The 20,171-nt window shown below is 42.8% G+C and overlaps 1 protein-coding gene across 1 annotated transcript in view; it reads left to right on the top strand.

Moving 5' to 3' along the window:
• The window catches only part of szt2 (SZT2 subunit of KICSTOR complex), a 293,641-nt gene that overhangs the window by 183,905 nt on the left and 89,565 nt on the right, over positions 1-20,171 (top strand). Inside the window, exons 45-49 of the mRNA XM_085978227.1 lie at positions 4,171-4,294; positions 4,385-4,496; positions 6,650-6,768; positions 8,795-8,959; positions 9,976-10,057. Coding sequence (XP_085834353.1) covers positions 4,171-4,294; positions 4,385-4,496; positions 6,650-6,768; positions 8,795-8,959; positions 9,976-10,057 — 602 coding nt within the window. The remainder of the gene's footprint in view (positions 1-4,170; positions 4,295-4,384; positions 4,497-6,649; positions 6,769-8,794; positions 8,960-9,975; positions 10,058-20,171) is intronic.

The following is a 20,171-nucleotide window of genomic DNA, read 5'->3' as shown; positions in this document are numbered from 1 at the left end:
CACATCTACTGGCTCTCCCCCATCTATTCTACCAGTTACTCCCTCAAAAAATTCCAATAGATTAGTCAAGCACGATTTACCCTTTGTAAATCCATGTTGACTCTGTCCTATCCTGTCCCCATTTGCTAAGTGCTCCGCTATTTCATCCTTAATGATGGACTCCAGCATTTTGCCCACAACTGATGTAAGGCTTACAGGTCTGTAATTACCTGCTTTTTCCCTACCCCCCTTTTTGAATAGTGGGGTAACGTTAGCTACCCTCCAATCCATCGGCACTGTTCCCGAGTCTAATGAATTCTGAAAAATCATCCTTAGTGCATCCGCTATCTCTAGGGCCACCTCCTTCAGTACCCTAGGATGCATGTTATCAGGCCCTGGGGATTTGTCCACCTTCAATCCCTTTAGCTTCCTTAACACCATATCCTTAGAGATATTGATTTGCGTCAGTTCCTCCTTTGCCAATGTCCCTATTTTTCCCGATATCCCAGGGAGGTTTTTTGTGTCTTCCTTCGTAAAGACTGACCCAAAGTATGCATTTAGTTGATCTGCCATTTCCTTATTTCCCATTATATATTCCCCCGTATCTGACTGCAATGGACCAACTTTGGTTTTCACCAGTCTTATGTGCAAAAATATTAAATGGAATATATTAAAAATAATATATTGCCATCCCCTAATTTATATTTTCCTTCTGACTTATTTTTAAAATTTCACTTCTCTAATATTTGGCTCGCAATTCTCAGTTTACTTTTATATTCACTATAGTTATCTTCCTTTTGTGATCCTTTCTATTGCTTCATAATATGTTTACTTCTGCAATATTATATTTATTTTGGTCCTTGGGGTGCCAATTAAACATTCAGTGGAAATAATCCTTACTCCGTTGAGTTCTTCTGTGGCATTTCACCATTATTGATGATCAGTATCTTTGTTATGTGAAAGTATTACACTAGTTTTTTTATTTAAATTCCCAAAAGAAAGGAATCCAGGACAAGAGGGCATAATCTTAAAATTAGAACTAGGCTCTTTCGGAGTGAAATCAAGAAGCACTTTTTCACACAAAGGGCAGTGGAAATCTGGAACTCGTTCCCCCAGAAGGCTGTGGCTGCTGGGCCCATTGAAATGTTCAAACTGAGAGCGATAGATTTTTGTTGGGTAAGCTAATTGAGGTATATGGAACGAAGGCAGGTGAATGTTGAAGTACAGTCAACGCAGATTGGGTGACCGCTTTGCGGAACACCTCCGTTCAGTCCGTAAGGGTGACCCCGAGCTTCCGGTCGCCTGTCATTTTAATTCACCGCTCCATTCCCACTCGGACCTCACCGTCCTTGGCCTCTTGCATTGTTCCACGGAAGCTCAACGTAAACTCGAGGAACAGCACCTCATCTTCCGATTAGGCACTTTGCAGCCTTCCGGACTCAATATCGAGTTCAACAATTTCAGATCATAACCTCGGCCCCTATTACATTTTTACTTATATATTTTTTTCCACCCCTTTGTTTTGGGTTTTACCTTCCCCCCCCCCCCCCTTTCCTTTTTTTTTCCTCTCTCCCACATGGCAGCTGTCTCTCATCCTGCCAGTACACTTCACGCCTAATCTGAGCCGTCTTTTGTCTCCACTGTCCTATTACCATCTCGTCTGGTTTTGAATACCTCTTAATGCCTCTTTACCTCTTTGTTCTACCGCAGCCTTGCCTTTGATCTATTTCATTTCCTTTCCAGTTTTGAAAAAGGGTTCGACCCGAAACGTCGACTCTAATTTCTCTCCACGGATGTTGCCTGGCCTGCTGAGTTTTTCCAGCATTTTCTGTTGTTACTACAGTCAGCCATGGACTAATTGAACAGTGGAACAAGCTCAAGGGGCTGAATGGCCTACCCCTGTTCCTATGTTTCTAGTAGTGCTTAATTGTGATTTTTCTCATTTTATTGAAGCAATGAAAAAACTATTAGTTTCTTTTCAACTCACCTTAAAAAAAAAAAAAGCCACTGCATTACTGTAATACAATTATTTCTCTTTTCCTTCTTTAGTAATCTTTTCTACATCTACTACAACTCATTAATTTGTGTTGCTGTAAAAATTGAACTCTGTGGACTGACAAAAACAGAAAACAAATCGCGTTTTCTACAATGCCCTGTGCAATTACAAGTGGCACATTACTAGCATTGTTCATTATATTCTCCTAAACTCTTGCTTTGCATATATGCCGAGTAGCTTCTGCAAGGTCTCGCTTATTTCATGCCTGTTCTGAAGATAAGGTCAGGTTTTGAGAACACGAGCAGAAGCAGGTGGCGCACACAGAGTTCAGAGGACAACATAGCTTAGATTCAGCCACACATTGAGCTACAACTGCCAGAAATCTAATGAGGAAGCAACAGCAACTGAATTTGGTATTCCCATGTAGATTGTCGATTTACCAGTGTTTTCTCTGTCCTTCAGAATTTGTGAAAGCACTGAGCACTGACCGGTGTTATTGGTAGTGGGCATTAAAGGTCTTGTAGGAGGAATTGAATAGTTGTGAGAAATTTGAGAAGGCATCCTCTACATTAAAAAAAAACTTCTGGATTCATTTTTTAAGCAGTGATTGTCTCTCATACTTCCCATAAGATGTTCCAAAATCTCCAAATGTGTGTATCACTTTTCTTTGGTCTTGTTCAGACAGGATATCAATGATAAAAGGGTTTTTAATACCATGTTTCTAATTACGTGCTATGGAATGCAATTGAGCAAAAAACATGTATGCCAGAAAGAAAACATCCTTTGTGCTGATGAATATAGGGCTAGAGGGAGTGATATTCAAATTTTCAGATGATACTAAAATAGGAGGTATAAATAATTCTGAGGATCAAAGGAAATTGCAGGGGGATATTTATAAATACGATGAAAGTCTTGAAAAACAGGTTGTTTTCATTAGAACAGAGGGGATTAAGGGATTGTTTGATAGAGGTGCGTAAAATTATGAAGGGATTGGACAGCGTAGGTAGAAATAGACTGTTTCCAATGATTGAGGGGTCAAGAACAAAGGGATATAGATATGATTCAATATAAAAGTTTTAGGAGAGAGCAGGAGAAACTATTTTACACAGAGTGTCATCAGGCTGTGGAATGCACGACTAGAGTTGGCAATTGAAGCAGAAACCGTGTCCACATTTAAGAATAGGTTGGTTAGGCGGTTGAAGGAAAGTGGGATAATCTGATATAGATCAGGGCAGGCATATGGGATTAAGACTACTGCCCATGTCGAGGATAAGCACCAACACACACTGGTTGGGCCAAATGACCTGTTTTGTGTTGTAGTTTCTATGTAATTCTATGATGGGTGAGAATTCCAGTTGCTTCTCTGCAGACGCAAGTTCCGATTTAGCTCAAATAAATGGAAAAGGTGGGTTTTGATCAGATGATAACAAAATGCCCAAAAATATAAAAATAAATAAGGCAGTAAAATAAGGCAGTAAAACAAGTAGCCCAAGGAGATAAGAATGTGATTTTTCCAGTTTAAATTTGAAAAGACACAGTCCTAGTTATATGTACAGGAAACGTTTGTTTAACCGGAGGTTAAATGTCCGGAAAGCTCTATCTACCTGCAAAATTCAGGAGCCGTTTCCTATAAGTTTTTTTTTACTTCTCGTTGCTTTTTTTTTCCAGTCAGGCTCTGCAAGGTCTAGCTGAAACTGTTGCTTAGCTACAGAGACGCTTTTAAGCTGCGGCCGACTGTTTTGAAGCTGTTGCTAAGCAACAGGGTTTGTTGATTCACACGGAGCTCAAAAGCTCCGTATGTTTTAACATTAGCGCTGGTTTCTATGGCAGTTTTGATGGTACGGCACCAGCTCGGTCCTGTCAGTGCCGGATACCAGAAAGTTTCCTGTACAGAGAAATATTGTTTTTCTTTGGTTCCATTATTTTTTCTTAATGTTTTGGGGGTTTGATAATGGGTGGCCAGCTCCTGCTTGGTCATTACATGATTAGGCCCGGATTGGCATAGGGAATTACTTTACTAGCTGATATTCAAATAAATCACATGGCATCATATTATGCCATTATAGTTTTGTAATGCAATATTACAGTAAAAATGTTTTTGCCATTGTATTTCTCACTTTAAACACATCACGTGTAATCTGGTATCTGACCTGTGGTGACTGTTTCCTCCCTTCACTGCTTGTCCATTCTTACAGACTCTCTGAAACAACATGGAGTGGAAATACACCAGACTCAGATAGGGAGGGTCAGCCCATGCTGTCTTCTCGTTCACTGGCTTTAACACGCAGCCAGGAACCCATACTTGTGGATGAACTCGGGGTAAAGTCAAATGGTGATCTTTTTGTACCGCATTTTTATCGGAACTGATTGGGTCCTTTCTCAATGTCTGTTCTTTTATTTTTAATCCAGTGTTCCAAACCCTATGTGGATTCCACACCCTCCCGCAGTACAGAGTCATCGCGACCCATTGGCCAAGTCGACAAGCACATTCTGCTGATGGTACATGGTGTCGGACAGGCAGGTAGGTTTGCAACTGGTGGCGGAACAGCAGGATCGTCCTGGCAAGGTGGGAATAAAATTGATGTAAACTTAGGAAAATGTATCCAGGAACAACAAGTGAAATTACAAAATGATGAGCAATCAAACTTCCAAAATGGAAATGTGGCTGTGAAAAGACTGGCTCGTAATATTACGGAAGCACTTTTAATCAAAATCTTTTGTAACGCTCTTTTCGAGTCACTGATTGAAATGTCATGCACACTATCAGCCAAGGTTGAGGGCAAGGCAGAGCAATCAGCTGAACCTCACAGATTTACACAGGTTCGGCCGCCCTCTCAACTTCAGTTTTTGCCTCTTTCATCTCCCATTTCAAATGCAGTTCTCCACTTGGGAGTAACACATAATACTGTTTGAATCTCCATCTTTCTAACCCTCGGCAATCTATACCAAAGAAGAACTTGCATTTCGTGACCTTAACAGCCGATAAGGTACTTTTTGAAGTGTAGTCACTGTTGTAAATTAAGAAACGCTGCAGTGAATTTGTGCACAGCAAGGTCCCACAAACAACATTTTAAAATGTGATCATGACCAGATAATCTGTTTTAATGAAATAAAAATGGAAAATGCTGGAAATCCTCAGCAGGTCAGCATCTGCCCTGATGAAAGGTCAACGACCTGAAATGTTGGGGGGGAGTTTTAAAATGGGTCAGTGCGTGGGGTTGGGAGCGGGTAGGCGGCGGGGGGGTGTTAAATCGGGAAAAATTCTGAGCATGTCAGGAAGCTGGCTCCAAACCGGCGACTTCCGGTTTTTACTGAGGCTGTACAAGAGGCAGGCAGCCTCCCCGCTCCCAGGAGTCGGGTTGGCATTTAAAATATGTTAATGAGGCTGGCAGCCTCGCGGGAACAATAGTATAGTGGTTATGCTACTGGACTAGTAATCCAGAGGCCTGGACTAATGATCTGGAGATGTGAGTTCAGATCCCACCACGGCAGCTGTGGAATTTAAATTCAGTTAATTAAATAAATCTGGAAAAAAAAAGCTAGTATCGGTATCGTAAAACTCATCTTGTTCACTAATGTCCTTTAGGGAAGGAAATCTGCCAACCTTACCTGGTCTGGTCTATATGTGACTCCAGACCCACCGCAATGTGGTTGACTATTAACTGTCCTCTGAAATGGCCTAGCAAGCCACTCAAGGGCAATTAGGAATGGGCAATAAATGCTGGCCTTACCAGCGACGTCCACATCCCATGAATGAATAAAAAGAAAAAGAATTCAGATTTTACAGTGGGTGGCCGGGTTTCCCAGGCCCCTGGAAACCTGGCAGCTTAAGCGAGGCGAGGACAGCTTCGGGGAAAAGGTGAGTGCCTTAACAGCACTGCTTGTAGGCCAGGAGGAGCAGGAGTGCTTCCCACCCCCCACCCCCCACATACAAAGGCCCTGAGGGTATGGGAGCGGACACCCCCCCGCCGGGGTCAGGGATCGGAGTTAAAACTACACAGCATCCGGATTTCCCGTCCGAAACTCCGCGCCCCCCCCCCCCCCTCACGTGCCCCGCCCCTGTATAATCCAGGGCGTTAATTTTGTTTCTCTCTCCACAGATGCTGCCTGACCTGCTGAGGATTTCCAGAATTTTCTGGTTTTATTTCAGATTTTCAGCATCTGCAGTATTCTGCTTTTGTAATCTGTTTTACTGATGTTGGTTGAGGGATTAATATTGGACAGGATACGGAGAAGCACTCCCCTGCTTTTCTTGGAATCGTGCCATGGGATGTTTTACGTCCCAAGAGGACAGACGGGGCCTCGGTTTAATGTGTCAGCCTAGATTATGTGCTCAAACCTCTGAAGTGGTTCTTGAACCCACAACCTTCGGACTCAGATGTGAAAGTGCTACCACTGAGCCGTGGCTGTATTTGCTATTTCAGTATTAATAGTAGTAGTTAATGGTAATTGTATGTTACTGCAATATTCAGCCGTCAGTTGAATTGTGTTGGAATCATCTGTTTGTAACTCTGGTCCAGTGCAAAACACCAGTTAATGTCAGTGCAAATGTCCAGTTTGGTGTTGTCATCCTTATTAGATAATTATATTTGTGCACATTTTAGTCTGATTTGCACTACATAGTAATGTTGCCGTGTTCATCGATTGTTTAAATAGCATTGCTGGTGTTTTCAGGGCCTGAAATCACAGATGAGTTGGTGAAGGTCCTGCGAAGGCGATTGGATGAGACAACACTTGATATCATCACAGTCATGCTAGTCCGGAACTGCAAACTGACTCCCGCTGATGTAGAGGTATTGTAAGCATTAAAATGTAACATAAAGTGAAGAGGTGGCTGGTTGCACTGATGCTGTCAATCTCTCCACTGTCTCAGCAGCTGGAGGTATGAAGCAGACGTTGGGTGTTACTAGGTTTAAGCTGCTTTTACTTGAACGAAGTGACGGCAGACGCCTAGTTCTTTTGCAGTAGCTGCATTTGGAACCTGCAAATGGTCCAATTTCCGTTGTTGAGGCAAGCGGTGGAGACCCATTTATTTTGTGGGTCTTGTGAGCTGCCACGGATTCACCAGCTCCAACTCTGGCCAGAGAATGATGTCAGGCGAGAGAATGTAGTGCCACTCTCCCAAAAACAGAGTGGCAATGTAAAAGTACCTTTAGTCAAAAAAGAAATTAAAGTTAATGGGGGGGAAAACTGGGTCGGGCCCCCTTTGGGTGCTAACTTCGCCGGGGCGTTAAAGTTAACGCGCCTGAAATTGAATGGTAGCACTACTGGAAGCGCTCCCCCTCCTCCTTGGGGCACTCCCATTGAATATCGCGGCGCTACGTGCTTCCTTCCCCTGACTAAAGGGGAGGGGTCTCACGCAACACGCACCGAGGCCCTGCGGGACCACTGGGGAACGGGGTGCCAGGAAAAGAGTCCGGCACTCGAGAAGTGCCGGGCTAACCGATCGCGGCTGGCACCCCGCGGGGGAGGCGAGAGGGGGCAGGTGCTGCCAGGCGGCCCCCCAAAAAATGACCGCCCGGCACCTGCCCTTTAATTTGCACCGCCTCGGCCACAAAAACACCACCCTGACCCTGTCGGACATAGCGTCCGGCGGTAGGTCAGGGAGCGCGAGCCAAGTTTGCGAGCGGGGCGCTGTGCATGGTGATGACGTCATCGCCGGAGGCGCAGCGCCACGGGGTGCTACCAGCTACCGCCGGCGCTAACCTACCGCTGAATTTCGCAGGAGGCGTTAGCGGCGCCACGCCCGGGCGCTAGGTGTTTTGCGCCCCGTTAACACCCCCTCGGGGCACTAATGGGAGGCGCAAACCAACCGAATCTTCCCCCCAATGTCTTCTATGTACAAAGCATCATTGAAGCATGAGTCTTGGTTGATTCTAATTAGATTGTAATGCTACATAGAAGCCCACAGGATGGCAGTAGTGGATTGTTACAATAACAGAGGATGTTTGTGATTTTGTTTTTAAGGTTGAAAAGTATCATTTTAACCCGTAATGTGGTTGTATGAATTTAAAAAAAAAATCTTCTACCTTTTTATTTACTTGATTCTAAAACCTTTAAAAAAAATGTTACTTTGGATGGCCATTGTGCATTTCATTTAGAGTCACAATAGTAAAACCTATCCAGTCTCTCTGAAACTACAAGTCCTCAGCTCAGATTGTATCTCGGTCCTTTCCCTGAGTGTTGTTCACAGTGAATCTCAGCAATTTGAGACCTGTTTTTGATGCTGACAAAAAGCAACTGACGTAATAAAACTCACTACGCACTTGGTTCGAGTATAAAGCAAGGCTTTAATCAACTTGTTTCAAAACATGGAGGTCTAGTTGTGCTTCACTAGTTCCTGTTTACACAATGTCCTGGGCAAGCTGGGCCCACGCCCGAGTATCTATACTCCTTGGACGGCGCCACCAGCTGGCTGTCCAGTGTTATTTCATGAGTCTTTCTTCATGGATTATAAGATTCATGTAAGAAATCACACAACACCAGGTTATAGTCCAACAGCTTTATTTGAAATCACAAACTTTCGGAGCGCTGCTGAAGTTCACCTGACGAAGGAGCAGCGCTCCGAAAGCTTGTGATTTCAAATAAAGCTGTTGGACTATAACCTGGTGTTGTGTGATTTCTTACATTTGTCCACCCCAGTCCAACACCGGCATCTTCACACCATAAGATTCATAACAGCAACCCTGACTGGTTAACGTTTATGACAATGATACATTGCAGCACATTCCTAAGGCATGTATCCGATCATTCAGATTGGAAGTTTGGTGAATTTCTAACCAATTGCATTTTGAAAACTGGTATTTTTTTTCTTTGCAGTTTATACAGCCACCTGGCACACCTCCAACGGAAGTAGTGCAGTTCACAATCCCACACTGCTGTCTACCTTGGCTGTACGCTGTTGCATATTACCTGCGTCAGAACCTGCTGATTTTCCTTCATACACCAAAATACACAGATAGTAATGTAGAACATCATTTCCAGGTAATTTTTTGGGGATAGAGGGCTGCAACTAGCTGACGATGTTGCTTTATCCTTGCAACCAGCTGAAAATGCTGCTTTAATCCTAAAAGCAGAAGATGTAATATTTGTTCTGCTAAGTGGGATAATGTACTTTGTGTCTGCGTGGCTGTTTTCTTTGAGCCTAACTGTAACTGTCTTTGGCTGCCTGCAGCTTTGTGAGTATGCATTCTGTAACTTTTCTTTTGTGTGCCTGACGCCGATTATCTCAGGCTGGTTTCTAATGGACTGGCTCAGGCGAATGTAGTTTGCATGTCACGTTTTACAGCAAACTCTTAAGTCTAAATAAGATTGCAAATTTTTACCAAGCCCAAAACCAAACAAGGGACAGGATAGACCTGTGGCCGGGTGTGGGATCATGGCTTGAATTTTAATATTTTGCTAATTATAAAAATTCACTGAAAACGCCACATCATAAACAGAAATAAGTGTTTCGGTGTCCAATTTACATTTTAGAAATTCTGAACAGCCCACTCAAAAAACAGACTGTCTTGTCCATAGGGGGATGAGCCTCTGTAAATGCTGACACGGGTACCTATATTGTATGGGAGATGTATCATAATTATACCGTTCGTGTATCTACCTGAGATGTTACATTACCTGTTTGCCATCTTATTAAATGTCCACTCGTGAAATGAAATTAAATTTGCTCATTGTTCACTCTATAGCCACAGGAGATTATGCAAAGCATAGAGTTCCAAATATTAGTGAATTGTTCTCTTTTACTTGGTGTATATACTCATGCATGTATAGTCACCGACACACCAGCACACTAGTCGTAGTATGAGGCATGAGTAAATTGCTTCCTTTTATCCACTATGCACTGTATGTGTGCAGGTGCCATTCTCTTTATCATCTGTGTATTATGCAAGAGATTGGATTAGGCGAATATATTTTGATGGACTGATTTGAGATTGGTTTTGATGGCGGATTGATTGTCCTTGGTATGAAATTAACTTCATTTTCTTTTCTTTCTACAGCATTACACTCACGGAAAAAGTGTATCCGATGCCGACATCTACCTCTACAATAAACCTGGTGGTCAAGGAACTGGTGGGAAAGGTAACACAAAATGTTCCTTTCAGCAGATGGTGAAATGTGCATCAGTTTGTAAAGGGGCACTCTGCCTCTGTTATTTTTGTAAAAAGAAAGCTAGCAACTACATTCAACTTTCATCATTCATTAATCTCAATTTACAAATGGGATATTCTGCCATTGGTACAGGTTAAGACTGCTGTCTCTTTAAATCTTAATGCAATCTTAGAGTCTTCTTCTCAGTTGTATATCTAACTTCATTCTGGAACACATTGGCTGTGTTTAGAATATGTCAAATTTCTTAGCTCAATTTTTGTACCAGTTATTTTTTTAAATTCCTGAAAATTAGAGGTCTAGAAAAATTATTTTCTGTAGTTTTGTGCACTGTTTTGCAAGAATTTTAAAATTTTTCTGTTGTCATGTAGTCCTCTTTTAGCCTATTAATGCTTATGCCAGTCAGTTAGGTTTTGGCAAAATCAAAATACTGCAGATGCTGGAAATCAGAAATAAAAACAGAAAATGCTGGAAATACTCAGCCGGTCAGGCAGCATCTGTGGAGAGAGAAACAGAGTTAACGTTTCAGGTCGATGACCCTTCGTCAGAACTGGAAAAAGTTAGAGATGTAACAGATTGTAAGCAAGTGCAGGGGCAGGGAAAGGGGGGAGGGGAGGGGAGGAAAGAACGAAAGGGAAGGCCTGTGATAGGGTGGAAGGTAGGAGATTAAATGACAAAAGGTACGATTGTACAAAGCAAAAGGAGATGGTAATGGGACAAGTAAAGAAACAAAAGATGGTCTAGAAGAGGGGTAAATGGGTATAGCAGAATCATCAGCTGCCATCTGAAAAGCTAGGGGCAGAAATTGTTGAAGGACATCATTTTGGCCTTTTGCATAGGCTGTATTTATTGAGGACCACCAAGGGTGAAAAGAGTAAAAGGGAAGATCCGATAAATTGGCAAATAGTAATTAGGGGATGCTAATGTTGGGTTTTAAAATCCGAAGATTATGGGTGAAAAGAAAAACAGCAAGAGTGTTGTTAAAGTAGAAGAGACACTGTTTTGATAGTTTATTAGATATCATCTCCAGTTTGGTATGCTCCTATTTGTTTATAGATATCGGTGATCAAAGAAGAGCATTAACTTACTTTACTTTAAGTCCCCACAAGTAAAGTTCCCTTCCTGCTAACCCCTCTCTTAGAGCTCTTGTGGTGGAACAACTAGATCTTAACATTTTACTAGCTGCTGGTGTATGCTCTCAGGATCTAACTGCTGCCACTTCTGTTGGAAAGAATTCAGGATGTGTTCCAAAGTGAGGATAGATATCCGAGTGGGGTAGGAGTCTAAGATAGACATTGATGTTTAATAGGACAATGTCCTTAGGTGCCTTTCCCCAATAAGAATGATACAGTATCCTGCTTGTATGTGGAGGTTCTATTGCGTTCGAAAAAAGAACTACACATGCAGTGAGCAATCTTAATATTTATTTTTAATATTATAATATTATGTGACCTTATTTTAATAGAACCAGTGGGGGTTAATATTCCAACTAGTTGAATCAAGGGCTGCAGAAGGGAGACGATGTGATGGAGCTGCATTGGGAGATCTGTTTCTTAATGAAAAGCTTAGTTCTTGTTTTTGTAAACCAATTATAACAACAGCTTTACTAGATAGGTTCACCAAACCAGGCTACAGCCTACAATCAAAGTTGGAATTGAGAAAAGTAAAATATTAAGATATAAATTTTGGGATGAATTTTTTGTTTAAGGAGCAAATGAATTTTTTGGTGAGCGAGGCAAAAGATGTCAGTGCTGGGGAGTGCAACACTTTATCAAATTGTGTAACCCAGTGTCAGCATCAAGCATTCCCAGGTTTAGTTTAGCATAGTCAGCTCCCTTTACTTTGCCACAACTTCAAAAGAGTATGCGCTACTGCACCAACATGAATTTCTTACTTCTTACACTAACCATGTTTTGACATCTCTGAGTGAAGTAAGAGTACTGATTGGCGCGCACCCACTAGAAGGGATAATACAGCCTAAGCTGATTTCACAGAGGACCTTTACAGTCAGTAGCCAGAGGATACTTTTATCCCAAATCTTGACTGGATTTGATCCCAAGGTTGAAATGCCAGTGTCACATTGTGACGTTGAAAGATGCTTCTATTAGGTAATGGCTGTGGCACTATAATGGGGAGAGAGAGATGGTGGGGATGAAAAAATATACAACTGCAAGAGAAGTGGGTGGGAAAGAAACTGGGGTAAATAGTGGAGTGATGCTGTTGTATGGTGCGGAATTGGAAGGGGAAATGGTGCTGCTGTGGAGGGGGGATAAACCGAACAGTAATGCCATGCAGCATGAAGAGAGAACAAGAACTTGTGCTGCCAGAATACATGGGAGGCGTGGGAATGTACTTGGGAGACGGTAAACAACATTACCACAGGTGGAAAGCAGAGGGCATGGGGAGGATGAAGTTGAATTCATGTGGCACGAAGGGAATCATTGGGGAATGTGAAATAAGTCGTGGTGTTGCAAGGAGTGAGGGCTGTAGGGCAACTAATACTTTTCTGGCCATTAGGGAAAGGAAGGGGAAGCCAGAAGAGGAATCAGAAGCGCTGTGTAAGAAAGGAAGGGGAAGTATTTCTACTGCAGGGAAATAAGGATGTCAAAGTGGCACTATTGTAAGGAACTTAGGATGAAAAGCAATGCTGATTTGGGGCATGGATAGGAGGTTACAAGAGAACCGCTTGCATAGTAGAAGGTAGGGCAGATAAAGAGAACTGCCACAGTTCTGCAGCATTCAAATCCTCTGTTGAGAAATAGTTGACAACAATAATAATTTAAATTGTACTTAACAAAATCTAAAGCTGGATTAAAATATCAGGTTGGATGAATCGTGCATGTTAATGTTTGTTAAATTCAAAAGAAGAAAACTAGAGCTTAATTTTAATGATCAGTCTTTACACTATGAATTACATGACGGTAACTGCACATTGCTCACCATGGTAACAATAAGCTCACAACCTTAGGAATTCTCCAGTTGGTGCTGATTGCTTTTGAAAATTACTAATATAAGTCATAAATTTGCTGTCACACACCACTCTACAACTGAATGGGCAAAAGGCACTTTATCATTGAATGGTTACAGCACGGAAGAAGGCCATTCGGCCTGTCGAGCTCATTCCGGATCTCTAAGTGCACCTCAGCTAGTCCCACTCCCCCGCCCTTTCCCCGTAGCCCTGCAATTTTCTTTCCTTCAGGTACTCATCCAACTCCCTTTTGAAAGCCGTGATTGAATCTGCCTCCACCACCCTTTCAGGCAGTGCATTCCAGATCCTAACCACTCGCTGAATAAAGAAGTTTTCCCTCATATCGCCTTTGGTTCTTCTGCCAATCATCTTAAATCTGTGTCTTCTGGTTCTCGACCCTTCTGCCAATGGGAACAGTTTCTCTCTATCTACTCTGTCCAGACCCCTCATGATTTTGAACACCTCTATCAAATCTTCTGTCAATCTTCTGTGCTCTAAGGAAAACAACCCCAGCTTCTCCAGTCTATCCACGTAACTGAAGTCCCTCATCCCTGGAATCATTCTTGTAAATCTTTTCTGCACCCTCTCTAAGGCCTTCACATCCTTCCTAAAGTGCGGTGCCCAAAATTGGACACAGTACTCCAGTTGAGGCCAAACCAGTGTTTCATAAAGGTTCATCATCATTTCCATGCTTTTGTACTCTATACCTCTATTCATGAAGCCCAGGATCCCGTAAGCTTTTTTTAACTGCTTTCTCAACCTTCGACTATTTGTGCACATATACCCCCAGGTCTCTCTGTTCCTGCACCCCCTTTAGAATAAAGTTTATATTTCCTCTCTTCATTCTTTCTACCAAAATGTATCACTTCGCACTTTTCTGTGTTAAATTTAATCTGCCACGTGTCTGCCCATTCCACCAGCCTGTCTATGTCCTCTTGAAGTCTATCACTATCCTCCTCACTTTTCACTATACTTCCAAGTTTTGTGTCATCTGCAAATTTTTTAATTGTGCCCTGTACGCCCAAGTCCAAGTCATGAATGTATATTAAGAAAAGCAGTGGTCTTAGAACCAACCCCTGGAGAACACCACTGTATACTTTGCTTTCAGTTATTTTGCCGTACCATTGTAGATGGTCATTGAGATGCACTCAGGAGTGGCTCAGCACCCTGTTTTTGACCAGATCTTTCTCCTTGAGCTGCTGGTATAAACTTGCAGTCTTTCTCAGCACATTAGTACACTGACCTAGGCCACCTGCAAATAGCACTAAGCATAGATGTTTGCAAATTAATTTGATTTGGATTTTTCTAATGGGGACTGAATCCCCAGTCTCTCACTGTCATACATAGGAACAGGAGAAGGCCATTCAACCCCTCCTGCCTGTTCCACCATTCAGTTAGATCATGGCTGATCTGTATCTCAACTCCATTTTAACCCCCTTTGTTCCACGTTTCTTAATACCTTTACCCCAAAAAGCTATCAATCTCAGTCTCGAAAATTTCAATTGACCCAGCATCCACAGCCTTTTGGAGGAGCCAGTTCCAGATTTCAATTAGTCTTGTGTAAAAAAAAAAGAGCTTCCTGACTTCACTCCTAAATGGCTCTAATTTTAAGATTATGCCCTCCTGTTCTGGATTTCCCCACCAGAGGAAATCGTTTCTTTGTATCTACCCTATTGAATCCCTTTATCATTTTAATCGTCTTGATTAGATCACCCATCAACCTTGTAAACTCAAGGCAATACAAGCCAAGTTTATGCAATCTATCCTCGTAATCTAACCTTTTAAGCCCTCGTTTTATTCTGGTGATTCTGCACTGTACCCCTGCCAAGGCCAATATATCTTTCCTGAGGTTTGGTGCCAAAACTGAACACAGTACTCCAGATGGTGTCTGATGAAGGCTGTGTACAACTGAAGCATCATTTCCTCCTCTTTGTATTACAACCCTCTTTAGATAAAGGCCAGCATTCCATTAGCCTATTTGATTACTTTTTGTGCTTGTGCGCTAGCTATTACTGATTTCTGTATATAACACTTTAATCCCTTTACCCTTCCACAGCGCCTAGGCTCTCACCATAAGAAAATATTCCAGTTTGTCTTTCTCGGATCCTCACAGCTCCCCACATTGAACTCCATCTGCCATTGTTTCTCCCACTCACTTAGTTTGTCTATTTCCCTTTGTAACTTCCTGCTCCCATCCACGCAACTTATTGTGCCTCCTAATATAGTGTCATACCAAGAAGGCTTGCTCTCAAGCTTCCAACTGTGCTGGGAGGAGCTGATGGTTAGAAAGTGCAAACTCACCTAGGGACAACTCTTCCCCATCCAGATTTCATTGTGGGGGGTGGGGTGGGGGTATCTGTGTGCTGTTTGACAGACGCTCCCAATATCCTGGTTGAGGTCAGTACCTCAGCAGCTTGGGGGATCAAACTTGCCCCGAACCACACTTTTTTTTTGGCTGAATATAACTTTTTTCTTATGGCTCATTTCTTTTGCACCTTTCCTTTTCAAGCTTCTCGGATTAGAGGATTTTTTATGTACAGTATTACAGAGTTATAATTCGAACAGTATTACTAATTAAGGGACAGGAGATCACATTGTCTCAAACCTAGTATGGTGCTGCTATTTGATTCCTTACTGTCCAACAGGTAGTAATGGTGCCCCACCTTCTCTGATGCACTCCTGCCACAGTTTTGCAACTTTTTGTGAAGCATAAGAAGATGAAAATTAGGAACAGGAGTTGGCCATATGGCCCGTCGAGCCTGCTCCGCCGTTCAATAAGATCAAGGCTGATCTTTGACCTCAACTTCACTTTCCTGCCTGATTCCCATATCCCTAGAGTCCAAAAATCTATCTATCTCAGCTTTGAATATACTCAACGACTGAGCATCCCCAGCCCTCTGGGGTAGAGAATTCCAAAGATTCACAACCCTTTGAGTGAAGAAATTCCTCCTTATCTCAGTCTTAAATGGCCGACCCCTTATCCTGATAAATGATGTGAAAACGAGCTATTTCGGACCACACAATCACACCCGTAGTTGGCAGGATTCAAACCTGCACTGGGAACCCCAATGGATTTCTAGTACATCGCCTTAACCACTCGGCCACGACTACCAAACCCCATAACAGCGACTGAAATGAGGGATGTTGTTGTTCCCTCGCTTGAACTGTGGGATGAACTGGGCAAGATCCCAGCTGTGTATTTACTGAATATATTGGGAAATGTAAAGTGATTTTGTTATTCTATCTGCACCCCACTGTTGAACTGGACCAGATGCCTCTCCTTGCCTTTCTACACGCACACACTGACTGAGAGACTGACTCACACACAGACACACACCCCTTTTGTGTAGTTCGTTTTTCATTCTAGAGCTTGTTCAGCCTGTGTAGAGCCTTTCCTCTAATAATGATTGGTGTTGAAGGTGTTTTAGGTGAACAAGCTATCTATGAATGTTCTTTCATTGATGTAGGTACCATGGTGGAACTTGTGCAGCATCTATTTCCACCCTCCCAGTTCCAAGGTATTGCTTATTTTGTAGATGCAGCAGTGTGCTATTAAAACCCTTCCCCACTGCTTTTTTTTTCTCTCCTCCAAACCCCCCAATCCTATTTCATTTCCATTCTGGGTTTGGCCGCCTTGGCTGAGTGTCTTGGTAGACTATAGCATTTGATTTCATACCAATAATTCTTTTAGTGTGTAAACTTCTGAGGGAGGCGGTGGGTGCGGTGTTATGATATCACTGCATGTTCTGCTATTGCTCTCTGCTGCATGTTTATCATTAAAACGTTGATATTCTTTAAACTGTTTGATATTGTACACCCCGATACTCGTGGTTCCTGATGATTCTCCCAAACTGTTGAATGTGGTACTCTTACTTCTTTACATATCTGGGTATTGCCCTTGCTTTCTAAAACTAAACCTCACTTTCCAAGGTAATGGCTCGCACAATGGTCTGCATTGATTTAATGACTTACAAGATCCCAATGGAATTGCTATGAACTGTGGATATTTAACATTAAAAGCATTGAGATGATTGTCTGATTCAGTTAGAAGTTGTCTTAACTTACCATTTTGTTTAACATTTAGATGCGAGGAAAATCTTCCCAGTATGTAGTAATTGTATGAAACCATCCACCTATATAGGCCCACGGTAAACATGGGGGTAGGGGCAGAACGGGGGTTCCTGGACGGTCAGCGGTTCATGGGGGTGAGGAGGGCAAAAACCTTTGTGTGGCCCAGAGGAGCACTCCTGCTTCTCTTGGCCCTCACCGGGTTTTGGAAAGGTTAAAACATGACTGAAATGGCCCCTGATCTTCAGATCTGATTGTCGTCGTCAGGCCGGCCCTTTCGGGTGCCTTGATCTCTTCTGGAGTCCTGTTAACATAATGGCATTAGCATACATGTATGAAGCTCCCTCTTGAATTAGGCGGGCTCTTCAGTCGCCTGAAAAATCAGGCATTTTAAAATTGGAATGGAGTCGATTTTGGGATGTCTGAAGTAAAAAGTGTTCAATTCCTCTACCCTGATAACTCTCATCTTGGTGAACTTAAAACTATAAATTATGGGGAAAAAATAAATTTATATAGCTACAGTAGGAGTGTGTTTTTTTTTATTCGTTTATGGGATGTGGGCATCGCTGGCAAGGCCAGCATTTATTGCCCATCCCTAATTGCCCTTGAGAAGGTGGTGGTGAGCCGCCTTCTTGAACTGCTGCTGTCCATGTGGTGAAGGTACTTCCACAGTGCTGTTAGGGAGGGAGCTCCAGGATTTTGACCCAGCGACGATGAAGGATCGGCGATATACTTCTAAGTCAGGATGGTGTGTGACTTGGAGGGGAACTTGGAGGTGGTGGTGTTCCCATGCGCCTGCTGCCCTTGTCCTTCTAGGTGGAAGAGGTAGCAGGTTTGGGAGGTGCTGCTGCAGAAGCCTTGGCGTGTTGCTGCAGTGCATCTTGTAGATGGTACACACTGCAGCCACGGTGCGCCGGTGGTGGAGGGAGTGAATGTTTAAGGTGGTGGGTGGGGTGCACTGTTGTTTGTGCAGTCTGCTTTATATATAGACTTGTCAAGTTCCAAAGCTGACAATCATTTACTTCTTCATAAGAGTTATTTATACACTTGTGTATTTCAGAATTAGAAACATTTTGTGAATATTAGACATGTAATGTACTAGAAGAAGTAACTTGTTACAGACTAGTTAACTCTAACTATGGCATACTGTTGGTTGCATGAGAAACTGCCTCCTTCAGTACTTGCCGTGGGACGTTTTACTATGTTAACAACAACAACTTGCAATTATATAATGTCTTTAACGTAGTGAAACGTCCCAAGGCGCTTCACAGGAGTGTTATCAAACAAGATTTGACACCGAGCCACATAAGGAGATACAGGAAACTTTTTTTTATCTGGGACCGACGTGGTGCTGGTTCATCAAAAATTCCGGATAACCGAAAGCTATAGTAAAAGACACGGAGCTGAGAGCTCCGTATAAAGCAACAAACCCTGTTGCTTAGCAAAGGTTCAGAACAATGGCCAAAAGTTCCAAGCGTCTCTGTAGCTTAGCAACAGCTGCAGCCACACCCTTGCACAGCAACAGATGGAGGAAGGCAAATAATAAAACTTACCTGAACCTACTCCTGAATTTTGCCGGTTAACCGAGATTTCCGGTTATTTAGGTGCCGGTAAATCGAAAGTTTCCTGTATTAGGCCAGATGACCAAAAGCTTGGTCAAAGAGGTAAGTTTTAAGGAGTGTCTTAAAGGAGGAGAGAGAGGTAGAGAGGCGGAGAGGTTTAGGGAGGGAATTCCAGAGCTTAGGACCTAGGCAGCTGAATCCACGGCTTCCAATGGTGGCGCGATTAAAATCAGGGATGTGCAAGAGGCCAGAATTGGAGGAGCACAGAGATCTCGGAGGGTTGTAGGGCTCCAAGATGGGGAGGGATGAGGCCCTGCGGAGATTTGAAAATAAGGATGAGAATTTTAAAATCAAGGCGTTGTCGAACGGAAAGCCAATGTAGGTCAGTGAGCACAGGAGTGATGGGTGAACGGGACTTAGTGCGAATTAGGATACGGCAGCAGAATTTTGGATGAGGTCAGGTTTATGGAGGGTGGAAGATGGGAGGCCGGTCAGGAGAGCGTTGGAATAGTCAAGTCTCGAGGTAACAAAATCATGGATGAGGGTTTCAGCAGCAGATGAGCTGAGACAGAGTCGGAGTCGAGCGATCTTACGGAGGTGGAAGTATAAAGACGCTGTATAAATGCAAGTTATTGTTGGGGAACTTCAGTTGGTTTAAATTAACTATAAATCTTTCACGGCACAAATGAGATTTCTGAACCTACCCAAGTTTAGTTGTATGCTACTGTAGGAGGAGGACTAGTGGTGCAAGAAGTCAGTTTAATTGCACATTTTCAGAGCTTTGCAATAGACATGTCTCCTTGTGAAGATTTAATGCATTTTCAAGTTGGTGTGGTTATTCTTTGGACTTGCTGTGGAAAAACCAGATGCTTCTAGCTGATATCAAATATTCTGGATTCATTGTGTGTCCATGTAAGTAGGTGTGGTGAAGAATGTAGGTGGGACTGTGTAAATATTTAAAGTAGAATTGATTATAAAAACCAGAAAGTTAAAGAATTAATCTTCCGGTTACCCAGACACATAGCACAGCTTGGTATGGTACATTTATTTTAACATTTTGCTCTAGCATGCAGTTCGGAAGCGGTGTGCTCTGCTAAATTCAATGATGTATTATTACACATTTAAGAACATAAGAATATAAGAAATAGGAACAGGAGTAGGCCATACGGCCCATCGAGCCTGCTCCGCCATTCAATAAGATCATGGCTGATCGTCGACCTCAACTCCACTTTCCCGCCCGATCCCCAAATCCCTTGATTCCCCTAGAGTCCAAAAATCTATCTATCTCAGCCTTGAATATACTCAAAGACTCAGCATCCACAGCCCTCTGGGGCAGAGAATCCCAAAGATTCACAACCCTCTGAGTGAAGAAATTCCTCCTCATCTCAGTCTTAAATGGCCGACCTCTTATCCTGAGACTATGCCCCGTAGTTCTAGACCCTCCAGCCAGGGGAAACAACCTCTCAGCATCTATCCCGTCAATCCCCTT

This window comes from Somniosus microcephalus, chromosome 3, assembly GCF_052327205.1.
Source record: "Somniosus microcephalus isolate GS21.2 chromosome 3, FLI_Smic_1.0, whole genome shotgun sequence".
Taxonomy (NCBI): Eukaryota; Metazoa; Chordata; class Chondrichthyes; order Squaliformes; family Somniosidae; genus Somniosus; species Somniosus microcephalus.
The sequence above is the reverse complement of the archived record's forward strand: the minus strand, read 5'-3'. Positions and strand labels throughout refer to the sequence as shown.